Here is a 20,231-nt window from a genome sequence, read left to right as displayed (position 1 = left end):
TCAGCTCGGACGCTCCAGAGAAAACAGCCCTCGCCTATTCAACCTCTCCCTACAGATCAAATCCTCCAACCCAGGCAAAATCCTCGTAAATCTCTTCTGAACCCTTGCAAATTTCACAATATCTTTCCGATAGGAAAGAGACCAGAATTGCACGCAATATTCCACAGTGGCCTAACCGATGTCCTGTATAGCCACAACATGACCTCCCAACTCCTGTATTCAATACTCTGACCAATAATGGAAAACATCGCCTTCACTATCCTATCTACCTGCGACTCCACTTTAAGGAACTTTGAACCTGCACTCCCAAGATCGCTTTGCTCAGCGACACTCCATAGGACCTTACCATTAAGTGTGTAAGTTCTGCTAAGATTTGCTTTTCCACAATGCAGCACCTCACGTTTATCTAAATTAAACTCAATCTGCCACTTCTCAACCCATTGGCCCCTCTGATCAAGATCCTGTTGTAATCTGAGGTAACCTTCACTGTCCACTGCACCTCCAATTTTGGTGTCATCTGCAAACTTACTAATTATACCTCTTGTGCTCACATCCAAATCATTTATATAAATGACGAAAAGTAGTGGACCCAGCACTGATCCTTGTGGCACTCCACTGGTCACAAGCCTCCAGTCTGAAAAACAACCCTCCACCACCACCCTCTGTCTTCTACCTTTGAGCCAGTTCTGTATCCAAATGGCTAGTTCTCCCTGTATTTCATAAGATCTAACCTTGCTCACCAACATCCCATGGGGAACTTTGTCGAACACCTTACTGAAGTCCATATAGATCACATCTACTACTCTGCCCTCATTAATCCTCTTTGTTACTGCTTCAAAAAAACTCAATTTTGTGAGACATGATTTCCCACGCATAAAGCCTTGTTGACTATCTCTAATCAGTCCTTGTCTTTCCAAATACATGTAATCCTGTCCCTCAGGATTCCCTCCAACAACTTGCCCACCACCGACATCAGGCTCACTGGTCTATAGTTCCTTGGCTCGTCCTTACCACCTTTTCTTAAACAGTGGCACCACGTTAGCCAACCTTCAGTCTTCCGACACCTCACCTGTGACTATTGATGATACAAATATCTCAGTAAGAGACCCAGCAATCACTTCCCTAGCTTCCCACAGAGTTCTAGGGTACACCTGATCAGGTCCTGGGAATGTATCCACTTTTATGTGTTTCAAGACATCCAGCACTTCCTCCTCTGTAATATGGACATTTTTCAAGATGTCACCATCTATTTCCCTACATTCTATATCTTCCATGTCCTTTTCCACAGTAAATACTGATGCAAAATAATCATTTAGTATCTGCCCCAACTCCAGTGGCTCTACACAAAGGCCGTCTTGCTGATCTTTGAGTGGCCCTATTCTCTCCCTAGTTATCCTTTTGTCTTTAATATATTTGTAAAAATCCTTTAGATTCTTCTTAACTCTATTTGCCAAAGCTATCTCCTGTCCCCTTTTTGCCCTCCTGATTTCCCTCTTAAGTATACTCCTACTGCCTCTATATTCCTTTTAAGGATTCATTTGATCTCTTCTGTCTATACCTGACATAAGCTTCCTTCTTTTTCTTAACCAAACTCTCAATTTCTTTAGTCATTCAGCATTCCCTATACCTACCAGCCTTTCCTTTCACCCTAACAGGAATATATTTTCTCTGGAGTCTTGTTATCTCATTTCTGAAGGCTTCCCATTTTCCAGCCGTCCCTTTACCTGCGAACATCTGCACCCAATCAGCTTTTGAAAGCTCTTGCCTAATACCGTCAAAATTGGCCTTTCACGAATTTAGAACTTCAACTTTTAGATCTGGTCTATCCTTTTCCATCACTATTTCAAAACTAATAGAATTATGGTCACTGGCCCCAAAGTGCTCCCCCTCAGTCTCCTGCCCTGCCTTATTTCCCAAGAGTAGGTCAGGTTTTGCACCTTCTCTTGTAGGTACATCCACATATTGAAGTTTAAACTACTTATGGCATTCTTGGCATGTAAAGTTTTAACAAGGTCATTGTATTTTTATTGATATTTTGTATCTTAGAGCCAGCTATTATTTCATTTGTTCTTTAAGTTCACAGTGTCCTTAACCAGTTTTGTTACCAGGCATTTTTCCTTGAGTGGTCAAGTGATCGCTTTTTTTGTTTTAGTTACAGTTAAAAATCCTCTGTGCCAAAAACATTTCCTTGAAATTTCAGCTTGTCTTTTATATTCTGTTTTTGGGAATTATGTTCTTCTACACTTGATAAATGTGAGGTTCCATCTTCAATCTGTGGAAATTTGCATGATCAAAAATGCTGAGGCTTTTTACACATCAGACTGGGTTCTGTGCAGACCCTTTTGATAATTACTCATTTTGGTTCACATTGACTTTACCTTACTTTAAATAAAGACACAATAACCTTACCAGACCATAGGGATACACTCTCATTATAGAGATGACTAATGATTAGATTAGATTACTTTAGATTAGATTACTTAGTGTGGAAACAGGCAGTTTGGCCCAACAAGTCCACACCGACCCTCCGAAGAACAACCCACCCAAACCCATTCCCCTACATTTACCCCTTCACCTAACACTACAGGCAATTTAGCATGGCCAATTCACCTAACCTGCACGTTTTTTGGACTGTGGGAAGAAACCGGAGCATCCGGAGGAAACCCACGCAGACACAGAGAATGTGCAAACTCCACACAGCAGTTGCCTGAGGTGGGAATTGAACCCAGGTCTCTGGCACTGTGAGGCAGCAGTGCTAATCACTGTGCCACCGTGCCGCCCAAGCATCAGTTGAGGGGAGATGTTGAGAAAGAGATTTCGTCATGGCAGCCACAGCCAGTATGTGAATGGAACCCATTGTTGGCATCACTCAACAGTCACATCAAACCAGCCATCCAACTAACAGAGCTAACCAATGCCTGTCTTTGTTTATTGTACTGTGGCCTCATGACCTGGCCAAACTTGGCCAGGTGATTGTTGAGACTATTTTAAGACAGTGATTTTCTCTTTAAAACCTTTTCAGTCCACCAAAGGCTTGATTTGATTTTTTTGTTGTTGTCACATGTGCCTAAGTACAGTGAAAAGTTCTGATTTGCAAGCAGTACAGGCAGATCAAAGCAAACAAGGGTATACAGATCATCAGGTGCCTAGAGCAAGGCATACAAGGTTACAGCTGCACAGGAGGTGCACAAAGCAAGATCAGCATTAGATTAGATATTAGAATATCCTTTATATAGAATATTTTTTATTGTCCTATCTTAGAGAGGTCAATTCAGCAGTCTAATACCAGCAGGGGAAAAGCTGTTCTTGAACCTGTTGTGTGTGTTCAAGCTTCTGTATGTTCTGCCTGACAAGACATTGGAAAAGTGTATTACTGGGGTGGGAGAGGTCTTTGATGATGGCAGCCTTTCTGCAGCAACGAGAAGCGTAAGCGGAGTTCATGGATGGGAGGTTGGCTTCTGTGATGGTCTGCGCTGTGCATGCAATATTCTGTAGTTTCTTATGTTCCTAGGCAGACAGCTGCCCTATTGTTATGCAACCAGATAGAATGCTTTCTATGGTGCATCTGTAAAAGTTAGTCCTCATGGCCATACCGGACATGAACAATTCCCAGGTATTAAAACAAGACGGTGGAAGTCCTCCCCTCGAATGCTGTCCACTTGAGAGATAAGATCTGGTGGGGAGAGGCAATTTTTATACTTGCCAGATTCTGTCTCTTCTAACATAGTTGATTTTGCCTGAATACTTGTGGAACTGAGTTCAGAAAGGACAGTAGCCTTTGATAGTCCTCCCATTAAATCCAAATATTGTGGTGGAGGCATTGCTGATGGAGTTTTTCGAAGTATCACTAATGCACAGCCCAGGTCTCATGATAGTCAAGTATTGCAACAACAACTGCTGTGTGGATGGGGGCTGTAGTTGACTTGCTGTGGCAGTTTATGGAAGGCTGAATGTCGCAACAGTTCTGTATTAGATCTTTTCATCAATAGTGGACTTTTGAGAGAAGTAGCTGCAATAAATGTCCAACATATGTCTTCAGCATATATCGGGGGTGAAATATTTGGCTAACCAAGTGTGGGTTGATATGAAATTGTATGTAGATTGTGTCACTAAAGTGTTATTAACAAAGTAATCCTTTTCTATTTGAATCATTCAGAAGATTATTGGTAGATTTGATCTTGCATTTCACTTCCAGTTAGTGGCAGTAACAGCCGAAACTTGGAGTTATCTCATTTGCCAAACTCCTGGATGCTGGGGGAAGAACAAATTAATTAGAAAACTTATTCCAAAATTTTACAGAGAATGAAGGGTCTTGGTTGATATAATATTTAACAATTGCATGACCTTGACTGATAAATGATGTATTGCATCCACGAGTGTCATAGATGCTCTTAAGGCATAGTGATTGTGTCCTTGCCTCTGGACCAGGAGGCCTTGGTTCAAGCCCCACTTGCTTCATTGGTATGAAATAACATCTCTGAACAGGTTGATTAGAAAAAATAGGTTAAATATAAAGAAAATGTAGTGGATCCATCCATAAAGACATTGGTTTACTGGTTTAAAAAAAAGAAATTCATTTAACTGAAGGAAACGTCTGCTTGAGTGGAATATTGTTTTCCAATTAAAAACATTGTTATTCTTCCTGAAATATTTTCACTTTGCACAGATATTAAGAATATTATAGTTTCTGTTGTTCAGTTATGTGCACATAATATTGATGCAGACTTGTTGCATATTGAGGTGATATATATATATATATATATCACCTCAATATGCAACAAGTCTGCATCAATATTATGTGCACATAACTGAACAACAGAAACTATAATATTCTTAATATCTGTGCAAAGTGAAAATATTTCAGGAAGAATAACAATGTTTTTAATTGGAAAACAATATTCCACTCAAGCAGACGTTTCCTTCAGTTAAATGAATTTCTTTTTTTTAAACCAGTAAACCAATGTCTTTATGGATGGATCCACTACATTTTCTTTATATTTAACCTATTTTTTCTAATCAACCTGTTCAGAGATGTTATTTCATACCAATGAAGCAAGTGGGGCTTGAACCAAGGCCTCCTGGTCCAGAGGCAAGGACACAATCACTATGCCTTAAGAGCATCTATGACACTCGTGGATGCAATACATCATTTATCAGTCAAGGTCATGCAATTGTTAAATATTATATCAACCAAGACCCTTCATTCTTATATATATATATATAAGTCAAGATGATTTGTAGAAAATGTGAAACTGTGATCTCTTTTAGAACAGCAATAAAAACTTATTTGGTTTTCATGGTGTGAATAACAGGGATGGTTTTAGTTGCTTTACATCTATTCTGTACCAGTTTGGTTACCAGGGGAACGCCTGAGATTTTCTGCAGTGTTGGCTAAAATTATTTCTCTTTTTTTTTAAGCAGTAATTTTGCTATTATAAAATTTTCTCTTTCATTATGGGGGCAGATAATTTCATCAGATTAATTTGTACGTTTAATTTGTGCTTTCATTGTTTAAAAATATTGTACTGGTCGAAGTGAGAAAGTACATCAAAAAATTGGAGAAGTATTTTACTGACCAACAGTGTTAGAAAGAGAGATTGTCTTGAAGGGTCAGTTACAGAATCCAATTGGTTGGAATTAAGAAACAATAAATGGGTTATTATGCAACTTCATGTATGTTATATGCCCCTCAGAACAGTGTGAACTTGAAAAAGGAGTAGATTTTGTAATGATATCTGACAAATGTAGGACCTCAGAGTAATGATAATGGGAGCCTTCAACCACCCCAGTACTAAGTGGAAGCATTGATTGTGTTATGGGTGAATGAACCAATAGATTTCTGATGTATGTTCAGTAGACTTAATCTGTATGTTTCCAATCCATTGGAGAATGAAGTATAGCTTGAGCTAATCCTTGAGAAGTGGGGCAAGTGAAAGATGTCAGTGACTGAATAGTGGTCATAGTATTGGAGTGGCATGGTGGCACAGTGGTTAGCACTGCTGCTTCACAAAGCGAGGAGCCTCGGTTTGATTCCAGCCTTGGGTGACTGTATGAAGTTTGCATGTCGAAAAATGTGTAGGTTAGGTGGTGAACAATGGCCATGCTAAATTGCCCCTTATTGTTCAGGGATGCGCAGCTAGATGGTTTAACTATGGCAAATGTGGGGTTACAGGGTTGACCAGAATTGCTTTGCTGAGGAAGAAATTTAGCAAGTACAAAGCAGCAGCAAATTAGGGACAAATGGATGAAATCTAGGATTAAATGTACAGTAGAATTTATTGTCACACAAACTCAATGAGTATAGTTAAAAGTTTATACAACGCTAATTACAGTGTCGACTTAAGATACAAAAGTATCTAGGCACAGCTTCTTTAGTTACAAGATTTTAGACAATATAAAAGTAAAATGTCCAGCATCACAGAAAAACATTCAATATAGCAGACCACGCTGGCACTGGGCCCTGGCTTCACTCTGTGCCAGCGGCACACAATGCTGGGAGGCCACTGCAAGAGGCCGGATGGTCGCCATACCCCACCATGAGGCTGCTGCGGAAGGCCAGGAGTCTTCTCCAGAGGCTAGGAATTTTTGCTGGCCGAAGGCTGGGGTTTGTCGCTTACTGGAGGTCTCCAGAGGGTGGGAATTGAAGGGGAAGGAAAATCGCACCAGGAAGTAGAAAAAGCGAAGAGAAAGAAGCAGAGCGAGTGGATGAATTCCGGTTGGAGCATCTTACTCTATCACCATCTTGCAACATGGTAGCATGGATATAAAGTTGATTCATCAGTAGGATTGTGGTGAATGGTTGCTTTTCAGACCCACCAAGGGTGAAACGGAATAGTCGAGCTGGCTAAGTCAGATTGGCATGGATAAGATGGACCAAAGGGTCTGTTTCCATGCAGTATGACTCTGTGACTCTAAGTACAGAGGTGACAAAGGCATGTAGGTAAGATTTAGCAATAGATGTTGAATGAAATTGCCCATTTCTGTCCTATATATCCAATGTAATTCTATTTTAATGAACTGAAGCGGAGACAGTCACCAGCAAAAGTCTGATTCAGCCTTTGAAAGTTGTTAGAGGAATGTAGTCATTAAAGAATGGTGTTTATGGCGGTTCATTTCAGTATTTTTGAATATACATGATAACAGTGATTAACCACTACCATAGGCATGCTGTAAAATAATTATCCCTCACCTAACATTGATCAATATAATTTTGACCTAGCTCTCATTCTTTTACTGAAGAAATGTTTACATATTACAAACTAACAGATGGTAGTGAATGAATAAAAAATTATCTCGGTTTGTTGAGGGCTCAGATGATGATTGAATGCATTAATTTAATTGTGACTTTCTTTTGTTACCCAAACGATTTATAATTAGAGAGTCATAGAGATGTACATCCTCTATGGAAACAGCACAGAAACCGACTTTTCAGTCCAACAAGTCCATGCCACCCAGATATCCTAAATCACTCTCGTGCCATTTGGCCCAGATCCCTTACCTCTTCCTATTCATATAGCCATCCAGATGCCTTTTAAATGTTGTAATTGTATCATCCTCCTCCACTTCCTCTGGCAGCTCATTCCATACACACAATACCTTTTGTAGGTCAGTTTTAAATCCTCCCCCCGCCGCCACACCTTATGCCTATGCCCTCTCATTTTGGACTCCCCAGCCCTGGAGAAAGGATCTTGTCTATTCACCCTATCCATGCCCCTCATGATTTTATAAACCTCTCTAAGGTCACCTCTCAGTCTCCAATGCTCCAAAGAAAATAGCCACGGCCTATTCAGCCTCTCCCTATAGTTCAAGCTCTCCAACCCTGGCAACATCCTTGTAAATCGTTTCTGAACCCTTTCAATTTTTAACAATATTCTTCCTATAGCAAGGCAAATGGAATTGAATGCAGTATTCCAAAAATGGCCTAATATTGTGCACATGACCACCTAACTCCTGTACTCAATGCACTGACCAATGAAGGCAAGTGGACCAAATGCTGTCTTCACTACCCTGTCTACCTGCAACTCCATTTTGAAGGAACAGTGAACCTGCGGTCCAAGACCCTTTTGTTTGGCAGCACTCCCTAGGACCTTACCATTAAGTGTATAAGTCCTACCCTGATTGACCCTACCAACACCTTACTTGTAAGGGTTTCTATGCCAAGATAATAGAGATTTAGTTGATCAAGGGGCATCATCACTTAGCACAGCAAGTTAATTATTTTTTTAATAAATAAGTTGCAACATTAAATTCTCAGTAGCAGTCACAATGGTTAGAATGCTTTTAAGCCTATAATGTCCCCTCTATGAATGTTACATTTTTCAATTTTAACATTTAAATAGATGATTCAAAATTCTGTCGTTAACACACGCTGATGGATGTGCATGAAATAATTAATGACAGTGCAGAAGACTTTGAGCCTGTGAATTCTTTTTAAACAATCCACCTGAAATTGTTGATGACACTATATATTTTGACTAGAATTGTCCATCTGTGCCCACAAATCTGTTTTGTTCTCTGCTAACCATGTGGCAGTGTTGTAAATCACGGTTGCTAAAGTAATGCCTCCCCCACCTTTGAGTTTCCTTCTCAGGCTGACTGGTTGCATAGCCTTGCACTTTAATACAGTTTTCTCCACTGCACCTAACTGCAGGCCATGCATTTAGCCTCATAACCCTGTTATAATAGGATCTTATTGATTACTTCGGTAAGTTTAAGGTCACTTCAGTATCTGCACCATGTGATCCATTTGCATGTTGGACCACAGTTTGTAATGTGGCCAGCAGAGAGCCATAACATTACACTTGTGATTGAAAACAACTAAATTCAATAAATAAAGAAAAATAGTTTATTTGTTTGTAGATTTTTTCCTACTCAGCAAACTAAGGCACACCTCCAACATAATGAATTGTATCTTTGCTGTTGCACTGGAGAGAAACCACTATACTTTAAGACCACATCCAGTCAAGGAGTCAACTCTGAGTACATCGGAGAGAAAAATTATCTGGAGAAAGGATCATTTGGTATTGATGGTGGTGGGTTAGGTGGTTGAAAGGTGGAGGACAAACGAGAATAGAAATCTTTTATCTCTTGAGTTCAACCATTTTCTTCCACCTATTCACTCCTATGTAGTTGTTTCTGCCCTTATCACCACCTTTTAATTTGTTGCAGTATCTCTTCTCCAGCTGTTAGTATTTCACCTTTTAATGTCAATATAATTTGCTTGGGAGGCAATATGTCTTGTCTCATAGCTATGGTTTGAAATGAAGAAAATTGACAGGTCGTGTCCCTTTTATAGAACATGACTACTATATTATCTTGAATTCATAATGTACCTGTAGTCTGTTTGCTGCAATATAATTTTGCAGTTGGGCTATTTAACATACTGAATATTGAAATTGAGATGTTTTGATTAAGGGTTTATATGTTTCCAAAAAAAGACTTATCACTGATCTTGTACTTTTTAAAATTGTCTATACCCAAGTCCTTTTGATGTTAATTTGAGATATTGCCCTACCCTTTTTCTTTTTTATTGTAGGCAAGCTGAAAGATCTTGGCAACATGGTTCTGCGACCCTTTGGTCTGTCCACTGAAAACTTCCTGTTAAACAAGGATCCCAACTCTGGCTCATACTCCATCAACTTTGTGCAGAATCCAAATAACAATAATAGATAATGGCTTAATTTGGAAAACAGCTCAGTGCAAGGATATGCTGTAAAAAGAACAAAAAACATTTAGTTATATAACAAAGTATTGCTTTTCTGGGCATACAAGAAACTGGTCTGTTCCAACGTTTGCAATACAATAGCAAGCATTTGTTTACAATTAGAATCTGCACAAGTTTCAAGACACTCAGTTTGAGCTGCTTGTTGAATGTAAAAGCCAGCAGTGAAACCATATGTTTATTTTGTCATTACATCTGGATAAGTGTTAACCAAAGTGTGATATAGTGTTTACGAACAGAAATAATTCATTGGTTAAGTTGCCATGTTACCACTGGGTAAACGTTTTGTTTACCATGGCCATTTGAAATTTACAAAATGCTGAAGCTTGATATTTAGCTGTATACTGTTGATCATGCTGAATATATTAATGTTGCCCATTGCCTTATTTTCTGTAGTTTAAAAAAAAATAAAGTTTGAATATGATTCAGTATGATTCGGAGAACTTCCTGAAAATAAAAATATCAAAATTGTTCTTTTTTTTTCCATGAAACTGGTATTGTTCCAATATGCAATTGGAATTAACTTGGATCAGTTGGTCTTCACACAGCTTCACAAAGCTTAACCATCCAGATGGATTTTAAAAGGTTTTCTTTTTCATATTCATAATGCAGAAACAGGCTTTTCTACTGAGCAGATCCATTATTATTCTTAAACCTCTTCCAATTGTTTCTCATTTATTCACATCAAACAAAACCTTCTATTATATTTTCCCTCAATTGTTTATCTGGCTTCCTCTTAACTGTATCTCTACAATCTTCCTGAGTTGCTCTTGAGGTATTGAGTTCAACGTTCAAAGAGCTCCATGAGGAAAGAAGTTTCTTCTGAAGTCTGCATTGAAAGTATGAATGGCTACTTTATATTTCTGACTCCAAACACCCCCCACCCATTGCAGCTATTTCATTAGTTATGATTAATTAGATGACCAAAGTCATAATTAACTGTACTAAGTGCATGAGGTATGCATACTTTTTAAAGCTATTTCCCTAGTTAAATAGCAAGTATTGGCGATATCACAAGAAACCCTCTTGAAGATATTGAGTTCAGGTTTTTCTTTACATACACACCCACACACATTCTGACCTTAGTCATGGGTCTACCATGCAATACCTTATTAAATAACTTGTTGAGATCCAAGTATATTATGTCTACTACATTATCTATATCTTTTTTTACTTCAAAACTATTCATTCATTTTGATCAAACACATCTAATTTTGGAATCTGTACTTCATATTTTTGTTATTTTTCTGTTTCTACATGTTTTGCTACTGCATCTTTGAATAAAGATTCCTTTATCTTTCACCCCATTAATGTTAAATGAATTAATAGTTGTTGGTCTTATTCTATCTCTCCATGTTTACTGACAGCTCTGAACATTCCCTGTTCTCCCTGACATTTATTTGGACACCATTAGCTAAAATTTATCTCTTTTTAAGGTCGTTTTGCTTGTGACTATGAGTATGAATGTTCAAATCTATTGCATTCTGGAAAAACGGAAAGATTTCATTAAACTGAACTTTGTTAGAGCTTGTGACAGGCCAGTGGAATGAAGACCTTCGTTTGTTCAGCAGCATAATCGTTATTCATTCCTCAGTTTCTACAGGCATTAAGGGTGCCCACTGTCATCTAGATTGGGGAATTGTGTTTGTTGAGGACTCATATTTGACATTTCCTATTATCAGTGATTGTATCTTGAACTCTGGTAATTTTCTGCAAAATAGTAGGATGTCAAGCTCCACAATCTCTTTCTCCTTTCAGCCTCTTGACAACAGTTTGCCCCCATAACAAGGGGAAAAAAATCAACTTTTCCATTTCTCTTTTTTCTAAAAGTTTTAGTCCTCATGTAAACTCTATTATTGGAATAAAAAATTAGTAGAAGTTGTTTGAATTGCAAGAAAGTCACATTATTTCACTTGCAATGTCTGTGTTGTTTTCATTTGCATTAACTTGAGGCTTCCCTTGGCTGGTCTGATTTCTCTTGTTATGTGACTTTGAGTGCAATACTAGTTCACGTACACTTTTGTCCTTTCCAGCTCTTGACCTCTCTCATGTCTGCCATCATGCACTGTTGCATGATGTTGTAATGTATGAAAAAGAAATGTCAATGCAAGTGGAGGACCCATCATGTATTTAGATTTAGATTAGATTAGATTACAGTGTGGAAACAGGCCCTTCGGCCCAACAAGTCCACACCGCCCCGCCGAAGCGCAACCCACCCATACCCCTACATTTACCCCTTACCTAACACTACAGGTAATTTAGTATGGCCAATTCACCTGACCCTGCACATCTTTGGATGGTGGGAGGAAACCGGAGCACCCGGAGGAAACCCACGCAGACACGGGGAGAACGTGCAAACTCCACACAGTCAGTCGCCTGAGGCGGGAATTGAACCCGGGTCTCTGGCGCTGTGAGGCAGCAGTGCTAACCACTGTACCACCGTGCCGCCCACTGTACCACCGTGCCGCCCACAGTATTATTCACTCATATATTGGCAAGGTGCTATCGAGAGATCAGTGTTCTCCCACAAAACTGAAAGTAAAAGCAGAAATTGGTGTTGTGATATGTAGAGATTGCTTTCATTTTTTCCAAGTGGCAAAGCCTTGCTGCTTGTTACTAAAATCATAGAATCCTGCAGTGTGAAAGCAAGCCACGAGGCCCATCAAGTCCACACTGACCCTCCAAAAAGCATCCCACCCAAACTCACCTCCCTACCCAATCCCTGTTACCCAGCATTTCCCAGGGCTAATCTACCTAGTTTACACATCCCTGGATACTATGGGAAAATTTACACTGCCAATCCACCTAACCTGCACATCTTTGCACAGTGGGAGGAAACCCATGCAGTCGGGAAGAAAGTGCAAATTCCACATAGACATCTGCTTGAGGGTGGAATGGAGCCCGGGTCCCTGCTGCTGAGGCAGCAGTGCTATCCACTGAGCGACCATACTGCCCTCGAAGTGATTATAAAATTTGAGAAATGCATTAATCAGAAAGGTGATGTGTTCAAAGACGTTATAAATATTTGAGTTACATTTCAAAGCCACCATTTCTTTTAAGACTGGTTTGAAGAGAGAGCTTTTCGTATTTTTAAATTGCTTGTGTTTTAATGTAAAATTGCTATTAAATAGCTGTCGAGGTTGCCTTGCATTTTGTACATCTTTGGAATTGTGGAGAGGTAAAGTTAACAGTTGGCATGAAGCTATTAATAATATCAAGCAAATCCAGTGATACTTACTAATATACTGGGCCCAAGACCAATGAAGGAGAAGCAAGATCTCTTTCTGAAGATTTTTAGAATACTAATTATAGAATGCTATTTTGTCCAGAATAAAATAGTTCTGTTAATATCTGCTCTATTAGAATGTTACTTTAATTCTAACCATTAATGTAATATTGCAGTGTTTAAAACTAAAATGCTCACAACAGCATCCTTGGTAGTAAGATTGCAATAATGGTACATCATTAATGAAGAAAGGTTATATCACCTTTTGAGGGAGTAACACCTTCAAACAGCTAGGAGAAAGTGAGGACTGCAGATGCTGGAGTACCAGTGTTGAAAAATGTGCTGGAAAAACACAGCAGGCCAGGCAGCATCCGAGGAGCAGGAGAATCGACGTTTCGGGCATAAGCCCTTCTTCAGGAATCCTGAAGAAGGACTTATGCCTGAAATGTCGATTCTCCCGCTCCTTGGATGCTGCCTGGCCTGCTGTGTTTTTCCAGCACCACATTTTTCAACACCTTCAAACAGCTACAACAACATGCATGCAACATTACAAAATATCCTTGGATGCTTTATGGATGTTATTGAATGAATTTTGACATTGAGCCACATAAGGATGTCAGAACATATACTAAAAGTTTGGCCAAAGAAGGTAACTTTCAAGGAGCATCTTACAGGGGGAGAAAGAGGTAGAAAGTTGGGCTGTCTGAAGGCAATTCCATAGCTATGAGCCTTGGCAACTTGAGGCACAGCTGCTGCTAGTGGAACCTGACATGTTTTTGGATGATATTGCTGAGGGCCAGACGCAGATGAGACTCGAGGTAGCATTCCAGAAGCAAGAAAGGAGTACATTGCAGCTATTTCATTAGTTATGGTTAATTAGATGACTAAAATCATAATTATGCTACGTGCATGAGATATGCATACTTTGTAAAGCTATTTCCATAGTTAAATAGCAAGTATTGGCAATATCACAAGAAACCCACTTGAAGATACTGAGTTCAGATTTTTTAAATACAGGAAATTTGCAAGTAACTTATAAAAATGCTAGATTAATTAAAAATAACTTTTTGCTGAAGCTATTAATCTGAAATAAGAACAGGTTCCCCACAAAGCAAGAGGAGCATTTAGCAGAAACCAAGCACTAGAGGAAACTAACAGAGGAACTGCAATGGATACAGATAGCCAAGTACGTACACTAATGCACATTATAGCATTGACCTTTGTTCCTCTTTTTATTTTATTTTCATAAGAATACTCCAGTTTTCTGAAGAGATTGTATACTCTTGTCACTTTATGGAAGAACATTTTGCCACAATTTAGGGCGGCGTGGTGACTCAGTGGTTAGCATCGCTGCCTTACAGAGCCAGGGACCCAGGTTTGATTCCACCCTTGGACGACTGTCTCTGTGCCGTTTGCATGTTCTTGCCATGTCTGCGTGGGGTTCCTCCCGCAGTCCAAAAATGTGCAAATTAGGTAGATTGGCCATGCTAAATTACCCCGTAATGTCCAGCGATGTGTATGTTAGATGCATTAGCCATGAGAAATGCAAAGATACAGGGACAGTAGGGAGATGAGTCTGTTGGGATGCTCTTTGGAGAGTGGACTCACTGGGTCGAATAGCCTATTTCCACACTGTAGGGATTATGATTCTTTTGAGATTTTTGTTTAAATTATTTGTGGCATATAAATGTTCCTAGCAAAGCCAGCATTTATTGTACATCCTAATTGCTCTTGAAACATCATTCGGGTGTCTCCATTTTTAACATTGCTGTCTTTGAAGCTTGGAACACCCACAGTGCTGTTATGGAGGGAGTTCTAGAATTTTGACCCATCAACAGTGAAGAAACAAAAATACAGTTCTGAGCTAGAATGTTGTGTGGTATGGAGGGGAACTTGCATGTGGTGTGGTTCACATTCACCTGCCTTCTGGGTGCCGTAGCTCAGAGGTTTGGAAACTGCTGTTGAAGGAATCTTGGGAACTCCTTTACTGTTTTTGTAGATGGTGAGACACCTTTTGCTTGGTGCATGGAGGGAGTGAACATTTAAGGTGACGGGTTGCTGATATAATTGTTGCCTTGGAGTCATCCAGGTCTAAGCATAGAAAATGGTCTTGCTGCCCATTGAATCTGTGCCAGTCTAAAACAATCCTTCTTCCCACTTGTGAACCACTTGTAAGAAATAAAGGAGTGGCAGCGTAAGTTTAGAATGATCTGTATCTCTATAAATTGCAAGTTTATAGGCTTCAGCTGTTCCTAATGTGTAAAGTTTCTGATTGTGTAATGAAGTAGACTTGATTAAAAAACTTTAAGTGAAGAAACTCTTTGGGTCAGTGACTATAATGTAGAATTCACCCTACAGTTTGAGAGGGAAGAACTGGCCAGACTTGATTGAATGTGGAGACTAGCAGGGAAGACACTGGGGCAGCAACGACAGGAGAGTGTCCAGGGTAATTTGGGAGGCACAGCAGAAATTCATCACAAACAAGAAGAAACATACAAAGGGGAGGGCGAGGAAAACATGGCTGATAAGGGAAGTCAGGGACAGCATAAAGCCAAAAGAAACAGCATATAAAGCATTGATGATTAGTGGGAAGTTAAAGATGTGAAGCTTTTTTTTTAAAAAAAGGGGGAAATTAAAACAAAGAATGAGAGAAGGTGAAATATGAGGATAAGCTAGGTATTCATATAAAATGTTGCAAGAACTATAAGAGAGAGGCAAGAATGGATATTGGCCGACTGGAGAAGTAGAAATGGGGAAGAAAGAAATGGCAAAGAAAGTGAATAGGTAATTTTGCATCATTTTCACAGTGGAAGATACTGCAGCATTCCAGAATTTTGAGAGACTGGGTACAGGTGAGCATAGTGCCTATCACAGTGGAAAAGATGCTGGGGAACATGAAAGAGGATAAATCACCCAGACCAGTTGGGCCACACCCAGAGTTCTGAAGGAGATAGCTGCTGAGATTGTAGATACATTGCTGGTGATCTTTCATGAATCACTGGAGTCAGGGAAAATCCTAGAGGACTGGAAAATGGCAAATGTAACAAGTAATAACCGAGGAGGGAGGCAGAAGACAGGAAACTATAGGCCGGTTAGTTTGACCTCGGTCTTTGGTAAGACTTTAGACTCCATTGTTTAGAATAAGATTGTAGAGTACTTCAAAGTGCATTGTAAAATAGGATGGAGTTAGCAAGACTTCGTCTAGGTGAGGTTATGCCTGGCAATTTGTTTGCATTCCTTCAGGAGGTACTGACCAAGATATACAAAGGTGAGCCAGAGGACGTCATCTATTTGGATTTCTAGAAGATTTATGTCAAAGTTCCACAAAGGAGGCTGCTAAATAAGATAAGAGCCCATGGTGATCGTGGCAAGGTACTGACATGGATAGAGCATTGGCTGACTTGCAAGTGCTGAGAGTCTGGATTAAAAAGGTCCTTTTTTTTAGGATGGTGGGCATTGACTAGTGGACTTTTGCAGAGGTCAGTATTGGGACCACAACTAGTCATGTTAAACAACAATCTGGATGAAGGAACGGAGGGCATTGCTGCTAAATTTGCAGATGACACAAAGATAGTTGGAGGGAGTCGTAATTCAGGATTCTCTTAAGGTTAATATGCTGGTTCAGTTGACAAGAAAGCAAATGCAATGTTAGCAGTCATTTTGAGAGGGTTCAAATACAAAAGCAGAGATGTACTGCTGTGGCTGTACAAGGCTCTGGTCAGACCGCATTTGGAATATTGTGAGCAGTTTTGCACTTTGTATCTAAGGAAAGAGGCGCTTGTGTTGGAGGGAGTCCAGAGGAGGTTTACAAGAACGAGCCTGGAATAAAGGGCTTATCATATGGAGCAGTTGAGGTCTGTGCTCAATGGAGTTTAGAAGGATAGGGGTGGAGAGCTGACCGAAACTTGCAGAATACTGAGAGGCCTGGTTCGAGTGGCAATAAAGAAGATATTTCCATTAGTAGGAGGGACTAGGACCTGAGGGCACAGTCTCGGTGAAGGGACAGCCCTTTAGAAATGAGGACATTCTTCATCAAGAGGGTGGTTAATCTATGAATCTTATTGCTGCAGAAGGCTGTGGAGGCTAAATCATTGAGTATATTTAAGATAGTGATAGATAGGGTCTTAATTAGTAAGTGGATCGAGGATTATGAGGAGAAAGCAAGAGAATGGGGTTGAGAAACATATCACACATGATTGAATGGTGGAGCAGACCCGATGGGCCAAATGACCTAATTATATCTTTCATATACCTTCATATTATATCTTTTGGTCTTTATAGAATATTAAACAAGATTCTTAATCTAACTTTATGTTGGATCTAAATGTGTTCCATGTCATTTTAACTTTTCCATAATTAAGAACATTTTGTGATACTACTTGATTTCCAGACAGAATCTGTACAATGACTTGAGTGATATATATCATATTTTTCTTCATTGCTTCATGCTTGTATTTGTGGTTCAAAAGCCTAAACCAGTTTGACAATTGTGGCAGCTCTTGGATATTAGCAATTTCTTTGAAAAGTAATTTTCTAACATTCTCCTGTGCTCTCAAGTAATTTTCTAAAATGCTTTTAGATTTATAAGCTTGAGTTCAAGGCTTGGGTTTGTCTGATTCTCTAATGTTAACATCTAAAGAAGTGTCTTGAATTCTGTAAATCAATTAAATACCTCGTGTTTATTTCTGGTGGATGTTTTCTGTCTCTTGATTGGTCATTTGACTCTTGACACCTTGGTTCATTTCCTGTGCTAGTAGTCTCAACTTCTGCTCAATTCACTTAATTCCCTGTACACTTGTAGTTCTAAATCACCTTTTCAGTAATAATTTATTTCAATTAACTATTTTCTTTAATATTCTTAAAGACATTATTATATTAACAGATTTTTTTTTTGGATGGATATAATTTGTCATACTAGAATCTAGTGAATTCAAGAACTATGAAATGACTGATAACAGGACCATTCATCATGGGATCAACTCCATTTCATTCTGTTCTTGGTATGGCCAGGCGAGTATTTCAAATTAAGTTTGTTTATTCCCACTTCTGTCTATAAACTGGGTGTTTTTACGTTTGTGAAGTCCATTTTAAAAATGGCCCTTGCTGTGAACAGTTTGAATCAATAATATTCTTGACTTACTTTCAATCCAAGGTGGTCCTTGTGACTTCTAACTCGCATACACTTGCACATGCAAGAGAAGCAGGCAAGTTTTACAACCATAGATATTAAAATAAAGAATTTAGATATTCACATTCATTATTGTCTGTTAAACTTGCTTTACTAAATATGATCCCAGCTGGTGGTGTAACTGGACAAGTCAGATCCCAGACTGAAATCTAGCCATAGTCATAGAGATGTACAGCATGGAAACAGACCCTTTGGTCTAACTTGTTCATGCTGACCAGATATTCATCATTAATTTAGTCCTATTTGCCAGCATTTGGCCCATATCCCTTTAAACCCTTCCTATTCATTTCCCAATCCAGATGCTTTTTAAATGTTATAATTCTACCAATCTCCTCCACTTTTTCTGGTAAGTCATTCCCTACACGCAGCACCCTCTGCACGAAAATGTTGCCCCTTAGGTCCTTTTTAAATCTTTCCCCTCACCTTAAACGTACGGAATTTAGTTTGTGATCTGAGATCCAGTCTGTGCGACTATGGTCCACCACGTGTAAGTACGATCTGGAATCCAGTTTGTGAGATCAGATTTTTTAATTTAATAAGATGGTCTGTGCTGAAACACAATGTTACAGATTAGGTTTTATCAATAAAACCAAAGTTTATTACACAAGGAACTAAGCTTTTTTACAAAGTTAGTCAGTTCTCATATAATGCGATAGCTCTGTTCCCGTGCAACTCTGCATTTTAAGAAAATCACGTAATAGCAGCACCACTTAAAGTAATGAGGCTGGAATCACATAACCAATATAGGTAAGGAAAATTTGTGTTCTACAAATGATGGTCTAAATTCTTCAATCATGATATAGCCAATTTACATTGAAGAAAAGCACGTTATTAGCAGAACCGAGTCTATTTACATTTAATGCAATTTGAAAGATTTCAAAAGACCGACAAAACAAAGTTCCATCAATCCCAACACCAATAATTTACACTCAAATACTAGAAAGAGAGACAGTTCCCTTTTCTTATGTATCTTATTGGTTTGAGTAAACTGTTTCTTTCAATTTCCAGGAGAAAATGAGGGCTGGAGATCAGAGCTGAAAATGTGTTGCTGGAAAAGCGCAGCAGGTCAGGCAGCATCCAAGGAGCAGGAGAATTGATGTTTCGGGCATGAGCCCTTCTTCAGGAATGAGGAGAGTGTGCCAAGCAGGCTAAGATAAAAAGGTAGGGAGGAGGGACTTGGCGGAGGGGCATTGGAAATGCAATAGGTGGAAAGAGGTTAAGGTGAGGGTGATAGGCCGGGGAGGGGGCGGGTGCGGAGAGGCCAGGAAGAAGATTGCAGGTTAGGAAGGTGGTGCTGAGTTCGAGGATTGGGACGGAGACAAGGTGGGGGATGGGGAAATGAGGAAACTGGAGAAATCTGAGTTCATCCCTTGTGGTTGGAGGGTTCCTAGGCGGAAGATGAGACTCTCTTCCTCCAGCCGTCGTGTTGCTATGGTCTGGCGAGGGAGGAGTCCAAGGACCTGCATGTCCTTGGTGGAGTGGGAGGAGGAGTTGAAGTGTTGAGCCACGGGGTGGTTGGGTTGGTTGGTCCGGGTGTCCCAGAGGTGTTCTCTGAAAAGTTCCGCAAGTAGGCGGCCTGTCTCTCCAATATAGAGGAGGCCACATCGGGTGCAGCGGATGCAGTAAATGATGTGTGTGGAGGTGCAGGTGAATTTGTGGCGGATATGGAAGGATCCCTTGGGGCCTTGGAGGGAGGTAAGGGGGGAGGTGTGGGCGCAAGTTTTGCATTTCTGGTCCCAGGAGGACCAGTTCCAATACCAAACAACCCAGATGGCCTCCTTCAAAGACCGCAATTTCCCCCCAGACGTGATCGACGATGCTCTCCAACACTTCCCGCTCCTCCGCCCTTGAGCCCTGCCCCTCCAATCGCCACCAGGACAGAACCCCACTGGTCCTCACCTACCACCCCACCAACCTCCATATACATCATATCATCCGTCGTCATTTCCGCCATCTCCAAACGGACCCCACCATCAGGGATACATTACCCTTCCCTCCCCTCCTCTATCAGCATTCCGAAAAGACCACTCCCTCTGTGACTCCCTTGTCAGGTCCACACCCCCCACCAACCCTACCTCCACTCCCGGCACCTTCCC

General features: G+C 40.0%; 1 protein-coding gene across 2 annotated transcripts in view; it reads left to right on the top strand.

Annotated features, from left to right (window-relative positions):
• The window catches only part of ttc1 (tetratricopeptide repeat domain 1), a 60,927-nt gene extending 50,744 nt beyond the window's left edge, over positions 1 to 10,183 (top strand). For both annotated transcript variants that reach the window (XM_043703884.1, XM_043703885.1), the window contains exon 8: positions 9,536 to 10,183. In XM_043703884.1, coding sequence (XP_043559819.1) covers positions 9,536 to 9,672 — 137 coding nt within the window. In that variant the 3' untranslated portion in view covers positions 9,673 to 10,183. The remainder of the gene's footprint in view (positions 1 to 9,535) is intronic.
• The last annotated feature ends 10,048 nt before the right edge of the window (positions 10,184 to 20,231 follow it).

The sequence above is a fragment of the Chiloscyllium plagiosum genome, chromosome 14 (genome assembly GCF_004010195.1).
Source record: "Chiloscyllium plagiosum isolate BGI_BamShark_2017 chromosome 14, ASM401019v2, whole genome shotgun sequence".
NCBI classification, from domain to species: domain Eukaryota; kingdom Metazoa; phylum Chordata; class Chondrichthyes; order Orectolobiformes; family Hemiscylliidae; genus Chiloscyllium; species Chiloscyllium plagiosum.
This window is presented reverse-complemented; position numbering and strand designations above follow the sequence as displayed.